Source organism: Suncus etruscus, chromosome 15 (assembly GCF_024139225.1).
Source record: "Suncus etruscus isolate mSunEtr1 chromosome 15, mSunEtr1.pri.cur, whole genome shotgun sequence".
In the NCBI taxonomy this organism is placed as follows: Eukaryota; Metazoa; Chordata; class Mammalia; order Eulipotyphla; family Soricidae; genus Suncus; species Suncus etruscus.
Genome location: NC_064862.1, coordinates 89,550,721 through 89,574,317, shown reverse-complemented (window position 1 = coordinate 89,574,317; position 23,597 = coordinate 89,550,721). Strand labels below are relative to the sequence as shown.

Here is a 23,597-nt window from a genome sequence, read left to right as displayed (position 1 = left end):
CACACCTGTTGGCTAGGGCCTAAATAAAGCTGATGTCTCCTGAAACCTGATTGCTGTGAGTCCTTTCCTCGCATCTATCCTGAACCCTCAGACCCACCAGCTGGAGAGAGTTGCAGGCGTGTGGCCTGGGCTAGAGGAGAAAGGCCTTTCCATCCATCCCATCAGCCTCCATCATCATCTAGAACCCCATGATTAACATATTATTCTACAATCCCTCCAGGATCTGTGCTCAGAAATCATTCCTAGCAGGCTCAGGGAACCCTATGAGATGCTGGAGATCAGACCAAATGCAAGGCAAACACCTACCCCACTCTGCTATAACTTTGGCTGTGCCCTGATTTGTGGGGGGTTGTTTTTAGACACCCCAACAATTCAGTATGGAGGGGGACAACACTGGGGACTACTATGTGGATCCTCAGCTGTTGTAACAGAGATTAAAATGGATAAGAAAACATCCCTGAATTGTGTCCTAACTGGGAAAAGGAAGAATTGCTAAAGAGTGGCTTGATTCCTTGAGAGGGGGATGGAGAGGGAGAGGGAAGAGAGAATGCTTAGAAGCATGTTTGTGTACTGGCATTTGCTTATAATATCCAGCGCCACAAAACTCACCCAGGGGAAGAAGGAAATGGGGAGCAGCTGTGCTCGTATTTCGGGGGGCTGCCCATCTCCAAGCCCAAATAGGGCTTACCTTCCTCCCTTCCTCTCTAATCCTGGTAGGGTTCTCCCAAGAATATGTGACATGTCCTCCCTGGCACGTAGGATGAGGCCTGTGTCTCACCCTGTGCTGGCTGGAAGATGCACAGCTGTGACAATTCCCTGGTCTTGATGGTGCACAGGGAGGACGCAGGCACACCGTGTCCTGGAGCAGTTGGTGCTGGACCGCGTGCCCACTTTTGAGGACTGCCGCCTGCCATGCCTCAACTGTTCTGGGCTTCTGGGTGATGCTCTTGATCACCCTGGGCGGCACATACTGAATATAGGGGCTCATGAGTGCCAAGTTTGTGCCCCACCTGATGAAATAGATCTCTTGTCCCCCCTTTTTTTGGTTCGTTTTTTGGACCACAATCTGAAGCACCCAGAGGTTCCTCCTGACTCTGAGCTTAGAACCCATTTCTGGTAGGCTTGGGTTGGGGGAACCCAACACCCTCCCCACTGGAGACCCCTTAAAGGACAAATACCCTCCTTACTGTGCTATAGCTCTGGCCTTGCTCCTCTTTTGGGCGGTTTGTTTTTGGAAACCTAAACAGCCAGTAAAGAGGGGGAACAACACTCGAAGGCCATCCTGTTGGTTGTTAACATGTTGTAAGTAGGATCTGATGGGTGGGTAAACATGCCTTGCATGTGTCCATGTGGAAAGGCAGAACTTCCAGAAAGTGGCAGGATACAATGGCAAAGAAAGAGACAGACAGACAGACAGACAGACAGACAGAACTGCTGGATCCCTTGGGCCAGAGCCATATTACAGCGGTAAGTTTTTAGTGACACAGGATGGACCCTGGTTCGAATCCCTGCATCCCATATGGTCCCCCGAGCCTGCCAGGATCCAGGAGTAACCTTTGAGTGCTGCTGGGTGTGACCCAAAAACCAGAGAGATGGGTGGGGGGGGGAGGGAAAGAGAGAGAATTGCTGTATCCCAATGGGGGGAGACTTTGAGGGAGCATGCTTAGTTGGGGGAGTTCTTGCTTTGCATGCTGTGGCCTCCCCGCCCCTCTCATGGCCTCCTTCGATTCCAGATAGTCTGGACTTGTCCAAACAAGTAAAACAAAATTTATTTACTAAATATAAATACATAATTCCAGGTCCCTCATTTTGGTTTGTTCGGTTCTTTAATAGGTGCCATACCCTGCGCCGCTCAGGGGGTTGCTCCTGGCTCTGCACCCTCAGAAATGCGCACTGCGCAGTCTGCACACTCCTGGCGGGCTCTGGATAAAATATCAGATGTCAGGGGCCGAACCCGCGGAGGCTGCATGCAAAGTCAAAGACCTCCCCGCCTTGCTAGGCTCCAGCCCCCCGGTTCCATGTTCTCAATTCCTGGCTGCGGCGGGCCATAACTTTCGCGATCATTCCTTCCTAGCCTCCCCGCCCCAAACATTTTCCAGTAATGCTGCCAGTTGCTTTTCCCCAAATGCAGACGCGTCCTCCTACTTGGGGCTTCCCAGGAGTCAAGCCACGCCCCCGAACAGTCAGCGGCCCCGCCCAGCCGCACTTCCGCGTTGGTCGTTGTGGCCACGCCCCGAAAGAACTGGGCACCGCCCCATCTACTCCTCCTATTGGCCATCCTTATAACCACGCCCACAGCCCACTTAGCCCCGCCCACCGCTATATATACCAGTCCCACCTCCTCCCCCGCTGGTCGCCCTCCAAACTTGCTGCCAGCTTTGCAAAGTTGCACCGACGTTCTGAGGCTGCTGCCAGCGGATTCCGACCTTGTCCCCCCATTGCCCCAGGATCGCCTCGGGGACCCCCGCGGACTGATGATGGCATTTCTGAACGACCTGCCGGACTGGGTGCTGGTGGAGATCTTCTCGCTCCTCCCGGTGCGGGAGCGGGTCCGCAATGCCAGGTGAGCGCTTGTTCCCGGGAACCCCAGGAGCAAGCCAAGCCTTGCCTGGGCCGTTCTGACTCGGGGTTCGCCTCCCTTTCTCCCTCCCCGTCCCTCAGGGTCTGCCGCCGCTGGAAGAGGCTCTTGCGCGACCCCTTGATGTGGCGACACGTCGATCTGACACTCCAGGAGGTATGGGGGAGCAGCCCTGGGACCCCGATCAGGGCCAGAGATGGGACGACTAGAATCTGGTGTTAGGGGGCGCATCTTCATGGGGGAAATAAATGAATGCACAGGATACAGCTAGCTTGCTGAGTGAGTTGATTTCCCGAGCAGGGCAGCCTACCAAGCATATCCAAGGCAACTGTCACAACAGAAAGAATAAAAATAGTACTTTAGGGGCCTGGCGGTGGCGCAAGAGGTAAGGTGCCTGCCTTGCCTGTGCTAGCCTTGGACGGACCACAGTTCGATCCCCCGGCGTCCCATATGGTCCCCTAAGCCAAGAGCAACTTCTGAGCGCATAGCCAGGAGTAACCCCTGAGCGTTACCGGGTGTGGCCCAAAAACCAAAAAAATAAAAATAAAAATAAAATAGTACTTTAGCAGTAGGACAAAGTGGTTGGGGGGGGAGGGAACCGTTGCAGGCCATGTGGCGGATCCATGTTTAGTGATCCCAGACACCCATAGGGAACCAGCACACAACCCTAAGCACGGCCTGGTGTGGCCCAAAAGCCAAATATATTTATATATAGGAGTGGAGATATCACACAGAGGGAAGGGAAACTTGCCTTGCAGGACAGCCCTGGCATCTCCGCAAACGGCCCTCCGTACATTTTGTGGCCCTGCCCTAGAGGAATCTTTTTTTGTTTGGTTTTGTTGTAGTTGTTTGGGTCACACCCCCCAATGTTCAAGGCTTACAACTGACTTTGCACTCAAGGATCACCCCGACTTTGCCTCTGCCTCCTGCGGCCCGCAGGTAAATTTGAGTTTGAGACCCCTGTATGTGTTGGTTTACACCTCGTTTTACCTACAATAAAGTTTATCCCTGGTTTCTTTATGTCTGTTTGTTTACAACTGGCTTACAGCAAAACAAAGGCTATCTGCCTCCCTTCTAGATGCGCCCCAAGATCATCTGGCATGTCCTCCGTCGCTACATAGGGTCCAAGCTGCTGTCCCTGCACCTGCAGGGGTACCGAGTATCACGCACCTCGTTCCTGGATATGCTGCCAGGGCTCTTCAAGCGGCTGGGCCGTAAGTGCCCCCGCCTGCAGCGCCTGAGCCTGCAAATGGCCAACCTGCTGCTCGTCCCCATGGCCAGGCTGCCCCGCACCCTGCGTCGCCTGGAGATGCACAGCTGTGACCTCTCCATGTCCTGGATGGCACGTAAGGAAGATGAGGGTGCACTGCCACACCTGGAACAGCTGGTGCTGGACCGCGTGCCCACCTTCGAGGATTTCCACCTGCTACGCCTCCGCTGCTTCCCAGCACTGCGCTCCCTCGTCTTGGCAGGCACCTACCGCCTCACCGACGCTGGGCTGGACAGGGGCCTGCGGGTGCTGAGCCACCTGCAGAGGATCGAGGTGCTGGGCTGCCTCATCTCGGCCGACAGTGCCCTTCAGGCCATCAGCTGCCACCTTCTCGAAGTGCGCCACATCCGGGTGACCCTCGAGGGCCTCTCGGACAGTGGCCTGGCTTCACTGGAGGGGATCCCCACTCTAGAGAACTTCGGACTCTTGGCGACAACCAACACCAGGGAGGTGGTCACTCTGGCCACCAAACTCCTCTCCTCCTGTCTCACCTTGCCCAGGCTGAGGGTCCTGGAGTTGCAGGGAAAACGTGGGGTGTGGCACAAAGCTGAGATGATACTGAAGAAAGGACTGGCCCACTGTCAGGTCATTGTCAGTGCGGCTCCCCACAAGACCATGGACTGGTGGAGGTTGGACAGAAATCCTCAGTATGCTCGCAAGTGCCGGCGAGATTCACTAAGCAGTTCGATGGTAGGAAATACGGATCCATGGTATGTTGGGGAGCCCAGAGCTAATAAGTTAATCCGGAACTCAATTTGTTGTGAGTCCCAATAATTTCCTGAGGGTGGGACACTGTCAACTTCTCAGAGAACTGCACACCAACCCAGGTCAGAAGTGAAGAAACTGGGGCCGGAGAGATAGCATGGAGGTAACAGGTTCGAATCCTGGCATCCCATATGGTCCCCTGTGCCTGCCAGGGGCGATTTCTGAGCATAGAGCCAGGAGTAACCCCTGAGCACTGCCGGGTGTGACCCAAAAACAAAACAAACAAACAAAAAAAAAGAGGTGAGGAAACTGACTTTCTCAGGGTTCAGTCATCATGTAGCAAATAGCCATCCCCATCCCCAAAATGCCTCCAGGAAGCCAATCTTGTTCCCTTAGGGCACAGGAGAGAGGCAGAGGGTGATGGTGAGGTTCAGCTTCTGCCTTGGCCAGTGAGGCAACCTAGGACTTCCACAGCCCTTCATTGGCATATGCATGCTGGCATAGGGTTTGGGGTACAGAAGATGGAAAGGTTCCTGAAGTTCTCTGCCCTATCTTATTTTTCTTACTCATTGCCCAAGTTTTGTTTGTTTTCCTCTATAGATCATGTTTAGCTCTTCAAGAAATGCAAGTTCTTTTGTTTTCCAGAAAGTTTGCTGGGTTCACTAACTTGTCGATTTTTTTTTTTGTTATTGTTATTTTTGGTTTTTGGGCCACACCCGGCGGTGCTCAGGGGTTACTCCTGGCTGTCTGCTCAGAAATAGCTCCTGGCAGGCAAGGGGGACCATATGGGACACCGGGATTCGAACCAACCACCTTTGGTCCTGGATCAGCTGCTGCAAGGCAAACACCGCTGTGCTATCTCTCCGGGTCCGTCAAATATTTTTGGAGTAGGTAGGGGTGGTCACCAGGATAGAACAGAAAGGAGGGCATTTGCCTGGCATGGAACTGACCCAGGTTTGATATCCCATATCTCATAAGGTCCCCTTATCTTGCCCGGAGTGACTGAATGCATAGCCTGTATTCAACCTGCACACTGCCAACTGTAGCCCATTAATAACATATATATTTGGACACACCCATTTTTTTTTGGTAGGCCAGACACATTGGGCCATGAAAGGACCACCCTGAATGTAGAATAATTTCAGAATACAGACAGCCCTCCAGGGTCATTGTAAAAGAAACCTCTGGGCTGGGGGAAACATAGGCCAGGAGCTCAAGCCAGATGCTGAGAAAGACATCATGGAAAGTTCTAGAGAAACAGCAGAAATCATTGTTGTTTCCCTTGCACCAACATAGGTAGAAATGAATGAGATTCTCCCCAGGAATGATATTGGGGCTCCTGAGTGCCAAACTTGTGCCTTGGGTGTTGAACTAGCTCTCTGGCCCCTTTTTATTTTTTTGTTTATTTGATTGTTTTTCATTTATTTTTTTGGGTCACAACCGGTGATGATCAGGGGTTCTTGTAGCTCTGAGTTCAGAATGCATTACTGGCAGGCCTGGGTGATCCTGAGGGAATTCAGGGATCTAACCCATGTTGACTGTGTGCTTTGAAAACACCATCCCCTCTATGTTATAGCACAGGCCACACTCCTGTATTTTGGAGTTTGTTTTTGGACAACGAATGGTTGGGGATGGACTTGAAGGCCAACCTGTGTGTCATCTTGTATTATAACACAGATCAAAACTAGCTGGGAAATGTGCCAGCATGTGTCCTAACTGGGAAAAGGAAGAACTTTTGGGGAGTGGCTAGATTCAAATGCCAGAGAGAAAGGTGAGAGACAGACAGCAGCAGAGAGAGAGATCATTTCTGGATCTTAATGGACAAAATAGGAGAGAGAGAGGAGAAAGAGAGAGCATGAGAGAGACAGACAGAATGAGAATGGCTGGATCCCAATGAGAGAGGGAAAGGGAGAAGATATGTAGAACACATGTGTACAGGCTCTGGCTTAAAATATTCAATGCCAAAAAAGGGGGGGGCAGAGAGATCGCATGGAGATAAGGCATTTGCCTTGCATGCAGAAGGATGATGGTTCGAATCCTGGCATCCCATATGGTCCCCCGAGCCTGCCAGGATTGATTTCTGAGCATAGAGCCAGGAGTAACCCCTGAGCACTGCCGGTGTGACCCAAAAAACAACAACAAAAAAAACAAAAACAAAAAAAAATCAACACAACAAGGCTTGCCCAGGGGAAAAAAGAAAGAGCAGCTGTGCTCCTAAGTGTTTGTGGGGGGACTCCTCCAACTCATCTCCAACACAAGCTTACCTGCCTTCTCTTCTCTCTCCTCTCCTAGTTCATTTTCAAGAATATTGGACATGTCCTCTGTGCCACACTGCTGGCAGCTCATATACTCTTCACCTTCATGGCGATCGACTGTCGGGTTCCACGAACATAATGATGTCGAGATGGACTACCAGGAAGATGAGGACGCCCTACCCACCTGAAGTAGCTGGTTCTGGACCCCCAGGACTGACACCTGCAATATCTCAGCTACTTTCCATTTGCTCGATCATCCTGGGCGGCACTTACAAGATATTGGGGTTCCTGAATGTTAAGCTTGTCCCCCAGCTGATGAAATAGCTTCTGCCCCTGGGATATTTTAGTTTGTTCTTTGGCCACAACCCACAGCACTCGGGTTTCTTGTGCCTGACTTCAGAACATACTCCTGGCTAGCTTGGGGGGGGGACTCTATGAGTACCTGCAGATAAGGTCCCTGGTTGGCTGCTTCAAGGAGAACATTCTCCCCACTGTGCCATCGCTCTGACCCCAGCCTGTGTTTTGGGGGTTTGTTTCTGGACACTCCAATGGTCCGGGATGGAGGGGACAACACTTGAAGGCCACCTGTGGGTCCTCAGTGTTTTGTAAGTGGAATCAGAAGGGTGGGAAAATATGCCCTGCATGTACCCTAACCAGGAAAAGGCAGAATTTCCAGGAAGTAGCTGGATCCACATGGCAGAGAGGAGAGAGAGACGGAGACTGACAAAGGTAGAAAATTGCTGGATAGGGGCTGGAGTGATAGCACTGCAGTAGGGCATTTGCCTTGCATGTGGTTGACCCAGGACCTGGGTTCAATCCCCCATGGTCCTATATGGTCCCCTGACCAAGAGCAACTTCTGAGCGCAAAGCTAGGAGTAACCCCTGTGTGTCACCAGGTGTACTCAAAAACCAAAAAAAAAAAAACTAGGAAAATTCTTAGATCCCAACGAGTGGAGGAAAGAGAGAAGAAGCATGCATACTGGGGGAGTTCTTGCTTTTCCTTACTGACCTCCTTGCCCTGCACAGGGCCCAGGAGCTTGTGGCCTTGCCCAAACCATTAGAATAAAATTTTTGTTTGTTTTTTGTTTTTAGGGCCACACCCGTTTGATGCTCAGAGGTTACTCCTGGCTAAGTGCTCAGAAATCGCCCCTGGCTTGGGGGGACCATATGGGACGCCGTCCTTTCCTTGGCTAGCACTTGCAAGGCAGACTCCTTACCTCTAGCGCCACCTCTCTGGCCCCATAGAATAAAATTGATTTAATTAAAGATGTACGTAACTCCTGGGGCTCAAGAGGTGGCACAGCGGTAGGGCATTTGCCTTGCTTGCGGCTGACCCAGGATGGACCATGGTTCAATCCTGAGTGCCAAACTTGTGCCCCAGCAGATGAACTAGCTCTTTGGCCTCTTTTATTATTATTATTATTATTAAACTTTATTGATTGATTGATTGGTTTTTGGGCCACACCTGGCGGCACTCGGGTTACTCCTGGCTCTGTACTCAGAAATCGCCCCTGGCAGGCTGGGGGACCATATGGGATGTCAGTAATAGAACCAGGACCCTCTCTGGTTGGCTGCATGCAAAGCAAATGCCCTACTGCTGTGCTCTCTCTCTCTGGTCCCTCTGTTATGTTTTTATTATTTTTTGTTCATAACTGATGAGGTTCAGGGGTTCCTGAACTCACTCCTGGCAGGCTTAAGGCACCTTTAGGCACTCCAGGGATCTAACTCATGCCTACCATATGCTCGAAAAACAATTTCCCCTCTGTGTTATAGCTCCAGCCCTGACCCTGGCATTTTGGAGCTTGGTTTTGGACACCCAAAAGGTTGAGGATGGATGGGACAACACTTAAAGGCCACCCTCTGGGTCCTATTGTGTTGTAACAGGGAAACATGCTGGTATGTGTCCTAACTGGGAAAAGGCAGAACTACTGGGAGTTGCTAGGTCCCAATGGCAGAGAGACAGAGACAGAGAGAGCATTGCTGGATTGCTGGATCCCAATGGAAGAGAGAGAGAGAGAGAGAGAGAGAGAGAGAGAGAGAGAGAGCCCTCCCCAAGAATATTGGACATGTCTCCTGTGCCATATTTCTGGCAGACCACCTTCTCTGCACCTTCATGGTGATCGACTGTTGATACTTTCAGGCTCTTCAAGGTGTTAGGGCACAAGTGGTCGGGCCTTCAGCACTTGACCAGCCATATTGCTGGAGGTGTCGTCTGTCCTACAGCATCAGTGGGATTTTAATTAATCCACTTCAGGGAGAGTGGTTTGCACGGGTGGCAAAATATGAAATATGAAATAATGAAACCACACAAAATAAATTGATTGATCATCACTCAGAGCCAAGCTCCACAATAACCTTAACACCGCCCCCTCGGCACAGCTGTGACTCCGCCCCCAGCCACGACTTCCGGGATTGCGCCTCCTTAATGAACACGCTCTCGGTTCTGTCTCCGCTTCAGTTCTTCCTTCGGCGATTGGGATCGTTTAGCTCCGCCCCTCAGCGGAGCTGAGGCCACGCCCAGGACTTCCAGGATTGGCCCTGGGCCTTATTGCCACGCCCCCAAACAACATCAGCACCGCCCCTGCAAAGGCCCCGCCCTTCACGTTTGTCTTCTCGATAGCCACGCCCCCAAACAACCATAGCACCGCCCCTTCGCAAAGTCTCCGCCCCTTCCGGTTTGGGATTTCTTTATAGCCACGCCTCCAAACAACCGTAGAATCGCCCGGGCCCTCCTGGTTTTCTTCCTCGCCCAAGGCTCTAGCTCAACCTCCTGGAGGCTGTGTGGGGTTCCCAGGAACAGACTCCCGACCCTGTACCCCACATCGCCCCAGGATCTCCCGCACGACTTCCCGCGGGCTGATGGCGTCTCTGGACGACCTGCCGGACCTGGTGCTGCTGGACATCCTCTCGCTCCTCCCGGTGCGGGAGCGGGTCCGCAACGCCAGGTGAGCGCCGGTCCCCGGGAACCCCAAGAGCAAGCCAGGCCTTGCCTGGGCCGTTCTGACTCGGGGTTCGCCTCCCTCCCTCCCTCCCTGCCCTCAGGGTCTGCCACCGCTGGAAGAGTCTCTTGCACGACCCTTTGATGTGGCGACACGCCGACCTGACCTTCCAGGAGGTATGGGGGTGTGTGTCCCCGTTTCCCTGATCAGGGCTGGTTGATGGTGGCAATGCAATCTGGTTTTAGAGGCGCATCTTCACGGGGAAATGAATGCACAGGGCCCAGCTAGCATCTGGAGGGAATTGACATCCCTGGAAGGGCCGCCAAGCAACCATATTCACCGGCAAGATTTGCAGCAGAAAGAATAAATATTGGGCCTGAGCAATAGGACCATGGGGTGAGTGGGGGACGCTTGCAGGACATGTGGCAGATCTAAGTTCAGTAACCCCAGGCACCCATAGGGTCCCCCCACCCCGAAACCTCTCCTGTGATTCCTGAGCACATGATTCAGAGTAGCACCTGAGCATGGCCGGGTGTGTCCCAGGCCCAGAAGCAAATATATATTTACAGTTCTGGAGAAATTGCACAGGGAAGAACTTATTTTGCATGTCAGCCCTAACACTTCATAGATATTTTTGAGCAGTAACTAGAAGTAAAGCTCTGAGTTCTTCTGGTTTGGGTGCAACAGAATTGAATAAAACTTGAATTTGTTTTTCTTTATTTTGAGAAGGTCGATCTGAACCATGCTAGGCAGTATTCAGGGGCTATGCTTGGCCAGAAGGGGCATATCTGGGGCACTCCTGGTGATGCATAGAAAAAGTGGCAGTGCTAGGTATTCAACTCCAGGTTCCTGCATAACACGCTTTTGTGCCAGATATAAACTAGCTCTCTAGCCATTTATTTTTTAGATTTTTTCATTTATTATTATTATTATTATTATTATTATTATTATTATTATTATTATTGGCTATTAACTGGCAAAGGTATGGGATCCCTCCAGGATGTGCACTCAGAAAAAAATTCCTTGCTCGGGGGCCCGGAGAGATAGCACAGTGGCGTTTGCCTTGCAAGCAGCTGATCCAGGACCAAAGGTGGTTGGTTCGAATCCCAGTGTCCCATATGGTCCCCCGTGCCTGCCAGGAGCTATTTCTGAGCAGACAGCCAGGAGTAACCTCTGAGCACTGCCAGGTGTGACCCAAAAACAAAAAAACAAACAAAAAATTCCTAGCTGGGGGGGGGGGTGGGTGGGTGGGGGGCCGGCGCAGTGGTGCTAGAGGTAAGGTGTCTGCCTTGCCAGCGCTAGCCCTGGTTTGATCCCCCGGTGTCCCATATGGTCCCCTAAGCCAGGAGCGACTTCTGAACACATAGCCAGCGTAACCCCTGAGTGTCACCGGGTGTGGCCCCCCCCCAAAAAAAAAATTCCTGGCTCGAGGGACCTTATGGGATGCTGGGGATCAAACCTGGCCCATCAAGTCCAAGGCAAAAACCCACCCCACTGCGCTATCACTTTGGCTGTGCCCTGATTTTTGGAGGGTTGTTTTTAGACACCCCAATAGTTCTGTATGGAGGGGGACAACGCTGGCAATTACCATGTGGATCCTTAGCTTGTTGTGACAGAGATCAAAATGTGTGAGGAAAGAATCCTAGCATGTGTCCTAACTGGGAAAGTGAAGAATTTCTGGGAAGTGTCTTGATTCTTTTTCGGGGGGGAGAGAGATGTGAGGGGGAGAGAGAGAGAGAGAGAGAGAGAGAGAGAGAGAGAGAGAGAGAGAGAGAGAGAAGAAGGAGGGAGGGAGGGAGGGAGGGAGGGAGGAAGAGAGGGAGAGAGGGAGAGGGAGAGAGAGAGAGAGGGAGGGAGGGAGGAAGAGAGGGAGAGAGGGAGAGGGAGAGAGAGAGAGATGGAGAAGGCACTAGCTATGACTATCCAGAGCCACAAGGCTCACCCTATAGATGGAAGGAAACAGGGAGCAGCTGTTGAGGGTATCAGCCATCTCCAAACCCCAGGGGGGAAGCTCACCTTTTACCTGCCTCCTCTTCTAGGTGCGCCCCAAGATTATCTGGCATGTCCTTCGCCACTACATAAGATCCAGCCTGCTGTCTCTGCGCCTGCAGGGCTACCGAGTATCACGCAACTCTATTCTGTTCATGGTGCCAGCGCTCTTCAAGGTGCTGGGCCAGAAGTGCCCCCACCTGCAGCGCCTGAGCATCCACATGGGCAACCTGCTCCTCATCCCCATGGCCAGCCTGCCTCACACCCTGCGCCACCTGGAGATGCACAGCTGCGACATTTCCCTGTTCTGGATGGCAGGCAAGGAGGACGAGGGCGCATTGCCACACCTGGAGCAGCTGGTGCTGGACCGAATGCCCACCTTCCAGGACTTCCACCTGCGGCGCCTCAGCTGCTTTCCAGCACTGCACTCGCTCATCCTGGGTGGCACCTGTTGCCTCACCGACACAGGTCTGGACAGGGGCTTGCAGGAGCTGAGCCACCTGCAGAGGATTGAAGTGCTGGGCTGCACCATCTCAGCTGACAGCGCCCTGCAGTCCATCAGCTGCCACCTTGGCAACGTGCGACACATCCGAGTGACAATCCAGGGCCTCACAGCCAGTGGCCTGGCATCGCTGGAGGGAATCCCCTCGCTGGAGAGCCTCGGACTCTTGGCAACAACCGACACCGGGGACATGTGCACCCTTGCCACCAAACTTCTCTCCTCCTGCCTCAGTTTGCCTCAGCTGAGGGTCTTGGAGTTGCAGGGATTATGCTGGCAGCGGCAGGAAGCTGACGCGATGCTGAGGAAAGGGCTGCCCCACTGTTGGGTCATTGTCAGAGCTGGTCTCCCCCAGACCATGGACTGGTGGAAGTCAGCCAGCAAACCGCAGAATTCTCGCAAGGTCCTCAAGATACGGTGATCACAAGGATCTGAGTGAGGATTCTGAGGTGTATTGGGGAGCTCAGAGTCCATGGGTGAATTGGGAAGTTGATCTGCTACAGGTCCCACTTAGTTGCTGAGGGTGGGACAATGTCATCTTCTCAGAGACTTGCCCCCCCATCCCAAATCTGCAAGTGGCTAAAATGACACTCTCAGTTCAGTCACTAAGTATTAATACCTGGGCTCAGAGAGATAGCACAGCGGCGTTTGCCTTGCAAGCAGCCGATCCAGGACCAAAGATGGTTGGTTCGAATCCCGGTGTCCCATATGGTCCCCCGTGCCTGCCAGGAGCTATTTCTGAGCAGACAGCCATGAGTAACCCCTGAGCACCGCCGGGTGTGGCCCAAAAACCAAAAAAAAAAAAAATATTAATACTTGTTCCCCGAAATGCCTCCAGGAAGCCAGGGAACAGGATAGGAGCCCTAGGGGGAGGGTGAAGTTCAGGTTCCTTCTTGGACCGAGAGATTTGAGGCGATTGGGGATTTCCAGAACCTTTAGTTGACAAATGCAGGCTGGCATTTATATACTGCGAGGTTAGAGAGAATGAGAATGTTCCTGAAATTCTCTGCAATATCTTCTTTTACTTTTTCATTTTTATTTTCCCCCCACTATATCTTATTTTTCTTACTTTCCAGCTTTTTGTTTTGTTTTGTTTTCCTCTAGAGATCATATCCAGTTCTTCAAGCTACACGAGTTATTTTCCAGGAACTGCACTGGCTCACTAAGTTGTCAAATATTCCTGGAGTGGATGGGGGTTTTCAGCGCTATAGCATAGCTGGGAGGGCATTTACCTGGCATAGGACTCACCTGAGATCCCTATCCTGCATCTCATAGAATCCTCAGAGCTTGCCAGGAGTGAATGGCTGAATGGCTGGGGTTGAGCACTGCCTGATGTGACCCATTAATGATATATATATATATATATTATATATATATATAATATATATTATATATATATATCATTATATATTGGGAACCAGTTTTTTTTGGTTAGCCAGATGAATCCAAGTCGTGAAAGGATCTGACCTGAATCCAGGATAACTTCAGAGTTCAGGCAGCCCACCAGTGTCACAGTGATCAAAGGTGATGAGATGGTGAGAAAGTGCAGGTGGGGATCTCCAAATCCAGGAGGCCAAGCTAAGTGCTGAGAAAGGCACCCAGGAAAGCCTCAGAGAAGCAGAAGAAATCTAAGTTCTTTCCTGTGCCCTAGCCCAGATGGGAATGAATAGCATTCTACCCAGGAATGAAAGAGATATTGGGGCTCCTGAGTGCCAAACTTGTGCCCCAGCTGATGAACTAGCTCTTTAGTCCCTGTGGGAATGAATGAGATGCTCCCCAGGAGGGAAACAGATATTGGGGTTCCTATATGCCAAGCTTGTGCTTCAGGTACTGAACTAGATTTCTTTCCTTCTTTTATTTTTGTTTTGGGGTCACGCCCTATGTCACTCAGAGGTTACTCTTGGCAGGCCTTGGGGACTATACGGGGTGCTGGGAATCGAACCACCATCTCCTAGGTTGGCTTCTTGCAAGGCAAAGGCCCTACTGCTTTACTATCTCTCCTGCCCTGAACTGGATTTCTGGCCTTTTTTTTTTTTTTGTGGGGGGCACAACCAGAGAAGATCATAGCTTCCTCCTTGTCTTCGCACTCAGAACTCACTTCTTGCAGATGGGACCCAATGGGAAGTTGTAGATGGAACTTGGGTCGACTCCTTGCAAAAAGCCAAAACACCCTCCCAGCTATGCTATTGGTCCAGCCCACCTTGGATTTTTGGAGTTTGTTATTTGGACACACCACTAATCAGGCATGGAAAGGTACAACACTTGAAGGCCACCCAGTAAGTCTTCAGTGCGTTGTAACAGAGACCAAAACTGGCAGGGAAACATGCCCTGCAGGTGACCTAACAGGGAAAAGGAAGAACTGTTGGGGAGTGGCTAGATCCAATCGGGAGAGGGAGGAGGGAGACAGAGACAATGATTAGAAGGCATGCTTGTGTACAGGCACTTGATTATAGTGTCCAAGACCACAAAGCTCATCCAGAGGAAGGAGGAAAGGGGAACAAAATAAGGCAGACTCACCTCTTACCTTCCTTCCTCTCTAATTCTTCTAGGGTCCTCCCAAGAATATGTGACGTGTCATCCCTGGCACATAGATGAGGCTACCTCATAAACCTGCGCCAACTGCAGATGCACAGCTATACCAATTCCCTGGTCTTGATGGTACCCTCGGAGGACATGGGCTCGCTGCCTAGAGCAGCTGGTGCTGGACTGTGTGCCCATCTTCGAGGACTGTCTTGCCTCCACTACTCTGGATTTCTGGGTGCTATTCTTGCTCACCCTGGGGGGACCTACCAGATATTGGGGCTCATGAAAGTATGTGCTCCCTCTGATGAACTAGCTCTCAGGCTCCTGTTTTGTTTGTTTGTTTTTTAGTTAGTTTTTGGGCCACAACTGTCAGTGCTCAGAGGTTCCACCTGGCTCTGAGTTCAGAACTCATTCTTGGCAGACATGGGTTGGGGGGGACCCTATGGGGAGCCGGGGATTGGTCCAGAAGCGTTACCACTTCATGGAAAAACACCCTCTTCACTGTGCTTTAGCTCTGGCCCGAGCCTGTTTTTGGGGGGGGTTGTTTTTGGAAACCCAATGGTCTGATATGGAGGGGACAACACATGAAGGCCATCCTGTTGATCATCAGCATGTTGTAAGTGGGATCAGAATGGCGCAGAAACGTGCCCTCCAGTGTCCTAACCTGAAATGTCAGAACTTCCAGGAAGTGGCCAGATCCCAATGGCAGAGAGAGGAGAAAGACATAGAGACTGACAGAGATAGAGAATTTCTGGATCCAATTGGGGGGGGGGGGATAGTGAGAGGGAACTTGCCAACTGGGGGAGTTCTTGCTTTGCGTACTGTGGCCTCTCCGCCCCTCTCAGGCCCCCTTGGTTTCCAGGCATTCTGGCCCGTTCCAAAGAAGTAAAACAAAATTTATTTAACTAAAGATGTGTATAAGTCCAGGTCCCTCATTTTGTGTGTTTGTTTCTTGGGTCGGTGCCACACCCTGTGCCACTCAGGGGTTGCTCCTAGCTCTGTACCCTCAGAAATGCACACTGCATACTCCGGGCGGGCTCAGGATAAAATATCGGGTGTAAGGGACCTAATCCCCGGCAGCTACGTGTAAGGCAATAGCTGTGCTATTGCTCCAGGCCTAGGTTCCATGTCTTTCACCTGTGGGACTACAGGAGCCAAACCTTTCTTTATTTATTTTTCTCTCTTTTTTTTATTTATTTTTTTAAATTATTATTTACTTATCTATTTTTTTTTTTTTTGGTTTTTGGGCCACACCCTGTGACGCTCAGGGGTTACTCCTGGCTATGCGCTCAGAAGTTGCTCCTGGCTTCTTGGGGGACCATATGGGACGCCGGGGGATCGAACCGCGGTCCGTCCTAGGCTAGCACAGGCAAGGCAGGCACCTTACCTCCAGCGCCACCGCCCGGCCCCTACTTATCTATTTTTTTTTTTTTTTGGGCCACACCCTGTGACGCTCAGGGGTTACTCCTGGCTATGCGCTCAGAAGTTGCTCCTGGCTTCTTGGGGGACCATATGGGACACCGGGGGATCGAACCGCGGTCCGTCCTAGGCTAGCGCAGGCAAGGCAGGCACCTTACCTCCAGCGCCACCGCCCGGCCCCTACTTATCTATTTTTTGTTGTTGATTTCATTGTTGTGGTTTGGCTATTCTTTTTTTATTTTTCATACCTTTCTCGATGGTTCCTTACTAGCCTCCCACCCCAAACCATTTGCTGCTTTCCTGCAACCTTGGTGATTTCCCCATCCAGACTTGGTCCTCCAGGAATGGGTTTCCAATCAGAGGCACCGCCCAGTTGTATATATATAGTTGCTACACCTCATTTTCTCCCACAGTCGATCTTAAACATCCAGCCAGCTTTTGAAAGTTGTAATTAGGGAGCCGGAGCTGTGGCGCTAGAGGTAAGGCGTCTGCCTTGCAAGCGCTAGCCTAGGGTGGACCGCTGCGGTTCGATCCCCTGTTGTCCCATATGGTCCCCCAAGCCAGGAGCGATTTCTTTTTTTTTTTTTAATTGCTCCTGGCAGGCACGGGGAACCATATGGGACGCCGGGATTCAAACTGATGACCTCCTGCATGAAAAGCAAACACCTTACCTCCGTGCTATCTCTCCTGCCGGGACAGGAGTGATTTCTGAGTGCATAGCCAGGAGTAACCCTGAGCGTCAACGGGTTGTTTTTTGGCCCAAAAAACCAAAACAAAGTTGCAATTAGGCTTTAAGGCTCCAGGGAGCAGACCCTGGACCAGACTCGTCCTCCCACATCAACCCAGGATTGCCCAGGATTGTCCTGGATGATCCCCTGCAGGCTGATGGCGACTCTGAAAGATGTGCCAGACTGGGTGCTGCTGGAGATCTCGTTCCTCCCCGTGCTGGATCAGATGGCTCACCCAGTGGTCGAGTGGATGGAAGGAAACAGGGAGCAGCAATGCTCCTATATTGGTGGGCTGCTCATCTCCAAGCCCACTCAGGTCAGAGACTCACCTCAGAGACTCACCTTTTACCTGTCTACCTCTTTAGGTGTACCCCAAGATTATGGCTGTCCTCTGCCGTTACATAGGGTCCAGCCTGCAGTCCCTGAACCTGCATTAACGGTCCTCGCACAATGGTCCTCGCACTCCACGTTGAAAAATAATCTGTCCAAACTCTTTAAGGTGCTGAGCCAGAGGTGCCCCCCACCTCCTGCAATGCCTGAACCTGCACAAGGCCAGCCTGGGGCACATTACCGAGGATGTCCTGCTCTGGCTAGAAATTCACAGCTGTGACATTGCTCTGGCCTGACTAGATCAAAAGGCAGACATGGGTGCACTGCCACATCTGGAGCAGCTGGTGCTCGCTCGACTGTGTGCACATTTTCTTTTACTACATGCGGCACCTCAAATGCTTCCCAGCACTGCGCTCCCTTGTCCTGACTGGCACCTATCTCTTCACCGAGGCGGGTCTGGACAGTGGCCTGTGGGAGCTGAACCAGCTGCAGAGGATTGAGGTGCTGGTCTGCACCATCTAGGCCGATAGCGTCCTGAACACCATTAGCTGTCATCTCTGTGACGTGCACCACATCAGGATGATGACCATGCAAGGCCTCTGGGCCAGTGGCCTGGCTTCGCTGGAGGGGATCCCCATGCTGGAGTGCCTCAGTCTCTTGGCAAAAACTGAAAACAATGAAGTGTGGACCTTCGCCATTCATCGCTTCACCTCATGCCTCAGTTTGCCCCAGTTGAGGGTCCTGGACTTTCAAGGGCAGAGTTGGGTGGGGGCACGAAGCTGAGATGATGCTGAAGAAAGGGATGCCCCTCAACCCCCTACCAGACCATGGATTGGTGGAGGTTAGACAGTTATCTGCAGTATGCTTCCATGTTCCTCTAGGTAGACTGAACCCAACCGTGGTAGGAGAGGACAATGCATCGTATGTTGGGGGAACACAGAGCCCATAGAGGAATCTGGAACTCTATCTGCTACTGGTCACACTAAGTTGCTGGGGGTGGGACACTATCAGCTTCTCACAGACCTGCCCCCTCAACCCATATCTGAAGTGGGGTAATTGACTCTCAGGGTTCAGTCCTCAAGTAGCAATCCCTACCCCCCCAAAAATGGGAAAGCCAATTTACTTCTCTTGGGGCACAAGATGGGAGTCAGCAGGTGAGGGTGAGGGTCAGGTTCCACCTTGGGCAGTTGATCTGAGGCTATTGACGATTTCTGCATCCCTTAGTTGGCAAATGCAGGATGGCATTTGGTCCAGCTACAGACGATGAGAAGGTTCCTGAAGTTCTCTGCCTACCTTATTTTTCTCACTCATTTCCCAAGTTTTGTTTTCCTTTTTTTGTTGTTGTTGTTTGTTTTTTTTTTGCCACATCCGGTGGTGCTCAGGGGTTACTCCTGGCTGTCTGCTCAGAAATAGCTCCTGGCAGGCACGGGGGACCATATGGGACACCGGGATTCGAACCAACCACCTTTGGTCCTGGATTGGCTACTTGCAAGGCAAACGCCGCTGTGCTATCTCTCCGGGCCCGGTTTTGTTTTCCTTTATAGATCATGTTTAGCTCTTCAAGAAACTTCTTGAAGAAACACAAGTTTTTTTTGTTGTTGTTTTGTTTTCCATAAAGTGTGCTGGGTTCAGTTTTTTTGTTTGTTTGTTTTTGGGTCACACCCGGCAGCGCTCAGGGGTTACTCCTGGCTCTCCGCTCAGAAATCGCTCCTGGCAGGCTCAGGGACCGTATGGGATGCTGGGATTCGAACCACCGTCCTTCTGCATGCAAGGCAAATGCCCTACCTCCATGCTATCTCTCTGGCCCCTAAGTTGTCAAATATTTGGAGTGGGTTGGGGGTGGTCAGCACAATAGCACAGTAGGGAGGGCCTTTGCCTGGCATGTGACTGACCTGGGTTAAATATCTGGCATCCCATAGAGTCTCCAGAGCTTGCTAGTAGTGACTGCAGAACCTGGGGTTGATGCCTGAGCACTGTCTGGTGTGGCCCATTAATAACACATATTCTTTGGGCATCCATGTTTTTTTTTTAAATATTTTTTAATAATATCTTTATTTAAGCACTTTGATTATAAACATTTTTTTTTTTTTGGTTTTTGGGCCACACCCGGCAATGCTCAGGGGTTACTCCTGGCTGTCTGCTCAGAAATAGCTCCTGGCAGGCACGGGGGACCATATGGGACACCGGGATTCGAACCAACCACCTTTGGTCCTGGATCGGCTGCTTGCAAGGCAAACACCGCTGTGCTATCTCTCCGGGCCCTTTTTTTTTTGGAAGGCCACATGCATGCAAGCGCTAAAAGGATCCTACCTGAATCTAGGATAATTTCAGGGTCCAGACAGCCCCTCCAGGCTCACAGTGACAGAAACCATTGCTCTGGGGAGAAAGTGGAGGTGGGGATCCCTAGAGCCAGGAGGTTGAGCCAGATGCTGAGAAAGGCACCATGGAAAGTGCTAGAGAAGCAGCAGAAATGTTTCCCTTGCCCCAACATGTTGGTGGGAATGAATGAGATTCTCCCCAGGGATGAAACAGATATTGGGGCTCCTGAGTGCCAAAAGAGCGACTCTGGGCCCGGAGAGATAGCACAGCGGCGTTTGCCTTGCAAACAGCCGATCCAGGACCTAAGGTGATTGGTTCGAATCCCGGTGTCCCATAGGGTCCCCCGTGCCTGCCAGGAGCTATTTCTGAGCAGACAGCCAGGAGTAACCCCTGAGCACCGCCGGGTGTGACCCCAAAAAACAAAAAACAAAAAACAAAAAACAAAAAAAAAGAAAAGAGCGACTCTGCACGTCAGACCAAATCCACCGGAAATTGGCTCCCTCGACTCAGGTCATGCCCCCAATTAGCAGATCTGCCCGGCAACGCCTATCCATTGGTTCTCTTTTATAGCCCCGCCCCGCAATCACATTAGCCCCGCCAACTCTTTCTCTATTCCTGGTTGGTCCGCTTTGTAGCCACGCCCCTCAAAAACCTCAGCCCTGTCTCTCGGTTGTGTGACCGCCCCTTCCCTCTTTCCAGGCCCCGCTCTAACTTTATTTCCGCCTCTTCCCTCTTTTCGGGTTGGTCCTCCTTCCTAGCCACGCCCCCTCGAGAAATTCAGCTCCGCCTCTCGGCTGTGTCTCCGCCCGCCCCCTTTCTCCTTCAGGGTTTGGGCCTCCTTTGGCCGTTTTTTTTTTCCGGAATTTCCGGGAATTTTTGGATTGGGCCTCGCTCATAGTCACGCCCCTTCAGCACCATAGCCACGCCTCTCCGCGGTGTCGCACCTCCTTCTCTTAGTCTGGATTGGTCCTCACTTATAAGCCACGCCCCCTAACCTTAGCCCCGCCCGGTGGTATATAAACCCGCTCCTTGGCTTCCGAAGCGGTGTTGCTGCTGACTTCTGGCTCGTTCGATAAGGTTGGTTTTAAGCTCTCAGACCCCCGGGAGCGGCTCCATCTTCCCCATCCCCATCTGCCGCCTTTTCTCATCCCCCAGGATCCCTTCGGAGGCTGATGGCGACTCTGAACGACCTGCCGGACTGCGTGCTGGTGGAGATCTTCTCGCTCCTCCCGGTGCGGGACCGGATTCGCCACTGCAGGTGAGCTGGGGTCCCGGGGCTCCCCGAACTCCTGAGCCCCGCTTGAGTTGTCCTGACTCCGGGTTCGCCTCCCTTCCTCCCTCCCTGTCCTCAGGGTCTGCCACCGCTGGAAGAGGCTCATGCACGACCCCTTCTTGTGGCGACACGTTGACCTGTCACACCCCAAGGTAGGAGGGGTCTCTCCTGTTACTCCTTTTGGGGGGGGTCAGGCGATGGGGGGCCACTATAATCTGGTGTTAGGGCCGCATCTTCCCGAGGAAATGAATGCACAGGGTCCAACTGGCGTGTCAGGGCAGCCAAGCAACTTTTTCACAGCCACTTTCACAACAGAAAGAATAAAAATTGGCCCTGAGCCCCAAAAATTGGACAACGGGGTGGGTGGGGCGCTTGTAGGGCCAGGTTCAGTAATTCTACGCACCCATAGGGTTCCCCACACAACCCCACCAGAGGAACCTCTGAGCACGGCCAGGTGTGGCCCAAAAGCCAAATATATATTCCTGGCATCTCCTAGATAGTCTTTATTTTTTAGGGGGGGGTCACACCCGGCAGCGCTCAGGGTTTCCTCCTGGCTCTATGCTCAGAAATTGCTCCTGGTAGGCTCTGTGGACCTTATGGGACCCCAGGATTCGAACTACCGTCTTTCTGAATGCAAGGCAAAGGCCCTACCTTCATGCTCTCTCTCCAGACCCCTCCTAGAAAGTCTCGAGCATTGAACTGAAGGAAAGCCTTGAGCTCTTCTTGTTTAGGTGCAACAAAATTGAAGGAATCTTAATAATTTTCTTTTATTTATATTGAAAAGGGGTGATTGGAATCATACCCGGTGATATTCAGGGACTTCTCTTGCTCAGAAAAAGTGGCTGTACTGGGCCTTGACCTCCAGGCTTGTGTCAAGCTTGTGCCTCAGCTGATGAACTAGGTCTCTGGCCCCTGTTTTTTTTTTTTTTTTTTTTTTTTGGGGGGGGTGTTGGCACGTAGGTAGCAGTATGCAGGGATTCTTTCTGATTCTGCTCTCAGAAATTACTTCTGGCAGACTCGGGGAACTACATGGGATGCCAGGATCAAACCTGGGATGACCATGAGCAAGGCAAACAGCCTCCTTTCTGTGCTATTGCTCCAGCCCTGCACCTTTGATTTTGGACACCCCAGTGGTCAGGGATGGAGTGGGGGAACACTTGAAGGACATACTCTGGGTCCTCATTGTATTGTAACTGGCATCAAAATGGGTGAGGAAACATGCCGGGCATGTGTCCTAACTGGGAAAAGCAAAAATTCCTGGGAGTGACTGGATCCCAGGGGCAAAGACAGAGAGATAGTGGCTGGATCCATATAAGAGAGCAAGCAAGGGCCCGGAGAGAGCACAGCGGCATTTGCCTTGCAAGCAGCCGATCCAGGACCAAAGGTGGTTGGTTCGAATCCCGGTGTCCCATATGGCCCCCCATGCCTGCCAGGAGCTATTTCTGAGCAGACAGCCAGGAGTAACCCCTGAGCATCGCCGGGTGTGGCCCAAACACCAAAAAAAAAAAAAGAGCAAGCAAGAGAGAGAGAGAGACACAGAGAAATATGTAGAAAACATGAATATAGTATACAAACTTGCTTAAAGTGTCCAGGGCCACAAGAGTCCCCTAGCAGTGGTCAGCAACCTTTTTTTTCTCAACTGAGCCAAATCTCACCAAAACCACGATTGAAATTTATTTTGAGAACCACACAGGGCGTGCACTGACAGAGGCTAGGAGCAGAGTCCTGACTCCTGGAGCGGCCGCCGGGCACACAGAAGAGCCAAATTAAAAGTGGAAAGAGCCGCATGTGGCTCGAGAGCCGCAGGTTGCCGACCACTGCGGGATGGAAGGAAACGGGGAACAGCTGTGATTCTATGTTGGGGGGCTGCCAATCTCCAAGCCCAGAAAGGTCACAGATGCACCTCTTAGCTGTTTTCCCTCCTAGGTGTGCCCCAAGATGATCTGGAGGGTCCTCCGCCGCTACGTTGGGTCCAGCCTGCGGTCGCTGCGCTTGCAGGGTTACTGGCTGTCGCAGTCCAAGATCCAGGTGAAGCTGCCGGCGCTCTTCAAGGTGCTGGACCAGAAGTGCCACCGCCTGAAATTACTAAGCCTGCACATGGCTGACCTACTGCTCATCCCTATGGCCAGCCTGCCTATCTCCCTGCGCCAGCTGGAGTTCCACAGCTGTAGCATCTCACTGGCCTGGATGGAACGCAAGGAGGACAAGGGCGCGCTGCCACACCTGGAGCATCTGGTGCTGGACCGTGTGCCCACCTTCCAGGACTGCCACCTGTGCCACCTCAGCTGCTTACCAGCACTGCACTCCCTCGTCCTGGGCGGCATCTACCGCCTCACCTTTGTGGGGCTGGACAAAGGCCTGCAGGAACTGAGCCACCTGCAGAGGATCGAGATGCTGGGCTGCGCCATCTCAGCCGACAGAGCTCTACAGGTCATCAGCCACCGCCTTCGCGATGTGCGCCACATCCGGGTGACCCTCGAGGGCCTCTCACCCGAGGGCCTGATGTTGCTGGAGGGGATCCCCACACTGGAGAGCTTCGGTCTCTTGGCGACAGATGACTACATGGACCTTTGCAGCCTTCCCACCCAACTCCTCTCCTCCTGCCTCACTTTGCCCAGGCTGAGGGTCCTGGAGTTGCAGGGACTATGCTGGCAGCAGCATGACAGTATGCTGAGGAAAGGGCTGCCCCACTGTCGGGTCATTATCAGTGTTGGTCGCCCCCACATCATGGACTGGTGTAAGTGAGTCGCAAACTGCTGAATTCTTGCGT

General features: G+C 52.1%; 2 protein-coding genes and 1 long non-coding RNA gene across 3 annotated transcripts in view; all 3 read left to right on the top strand.

The window, feature by feature from the left end:
• Positions 1 to 2,475: 2,475 nt before the first annotated feature.
• On the top strand, positions 2,476 to 3,723 carry LOC126029689 (uncharacterized). The gene is made up of 3 exons (XR_007503034.1): positions 2,476 to 2,563; positions 2,662 to 2,734; positions 3,657 to 3,723. It is a non-coding gene; the product is annotated as an uncharacterized LOC126029689 (long non-coding RNA).
• Positions 3,724 to 3,761: 38 nt separating this feature from the next.
• LOC126030154 (F-box/LRR-repeat protein 12-like) lies at positions 3,762 to 5,006 on the top strand. The gene is made up of 2 exons (XM_049788336.1): positions 3,762 to 4,538; positions 4,950 to 5,006. The coding sequence occupies exons 1-2, from the start codon at positions 3,762 to 3,764 to the stop codon at positions 5,004 to 5,006; spliced, it is 834 nt and encodes a 277-aa protein (XP_049644293.1).
• Positions 5,007 to 9,630: 4,624 nt separating this feature from the next.
• Positions 9,631 to 23,597, top strand: part of LOC126030152 (F-box/LRR-repeat protein 12-like) — a 78,446-nt gene continuing 64,479 nt past the window's right edge. Inside the window, exon 1 of the mRNA XM_049788335.1 lies at positions 9,631 to 9,753. Coding sequence (XP_049644292.1) covers positions 9,668 to 9,753 — 86 coding nt within the window. The 5' untranslated portion in view covers positions 9,631 to 9,667. The remainder of the gene's footprint in view (positions 9,754 to 23,597) is intronic.

Bases quoted from the DNA above. Each gene is read 5' to 3' on its own strand.
- LOC126030154 (XM_049788336.1), top strand. From the start codon at position 3,762: ATGCTGCCAGGGCTCTTCAAGCGGCTGGGCCGTAAGTGCCCCCGCCTG. The intron at 4,539-4,949 runs GTAGGAAATACG...TTGTTCCCTTAG, and splicing joins ATTCACTAAGCAGTTCGATG to GGCACAGGAGAGAGGCAGAG.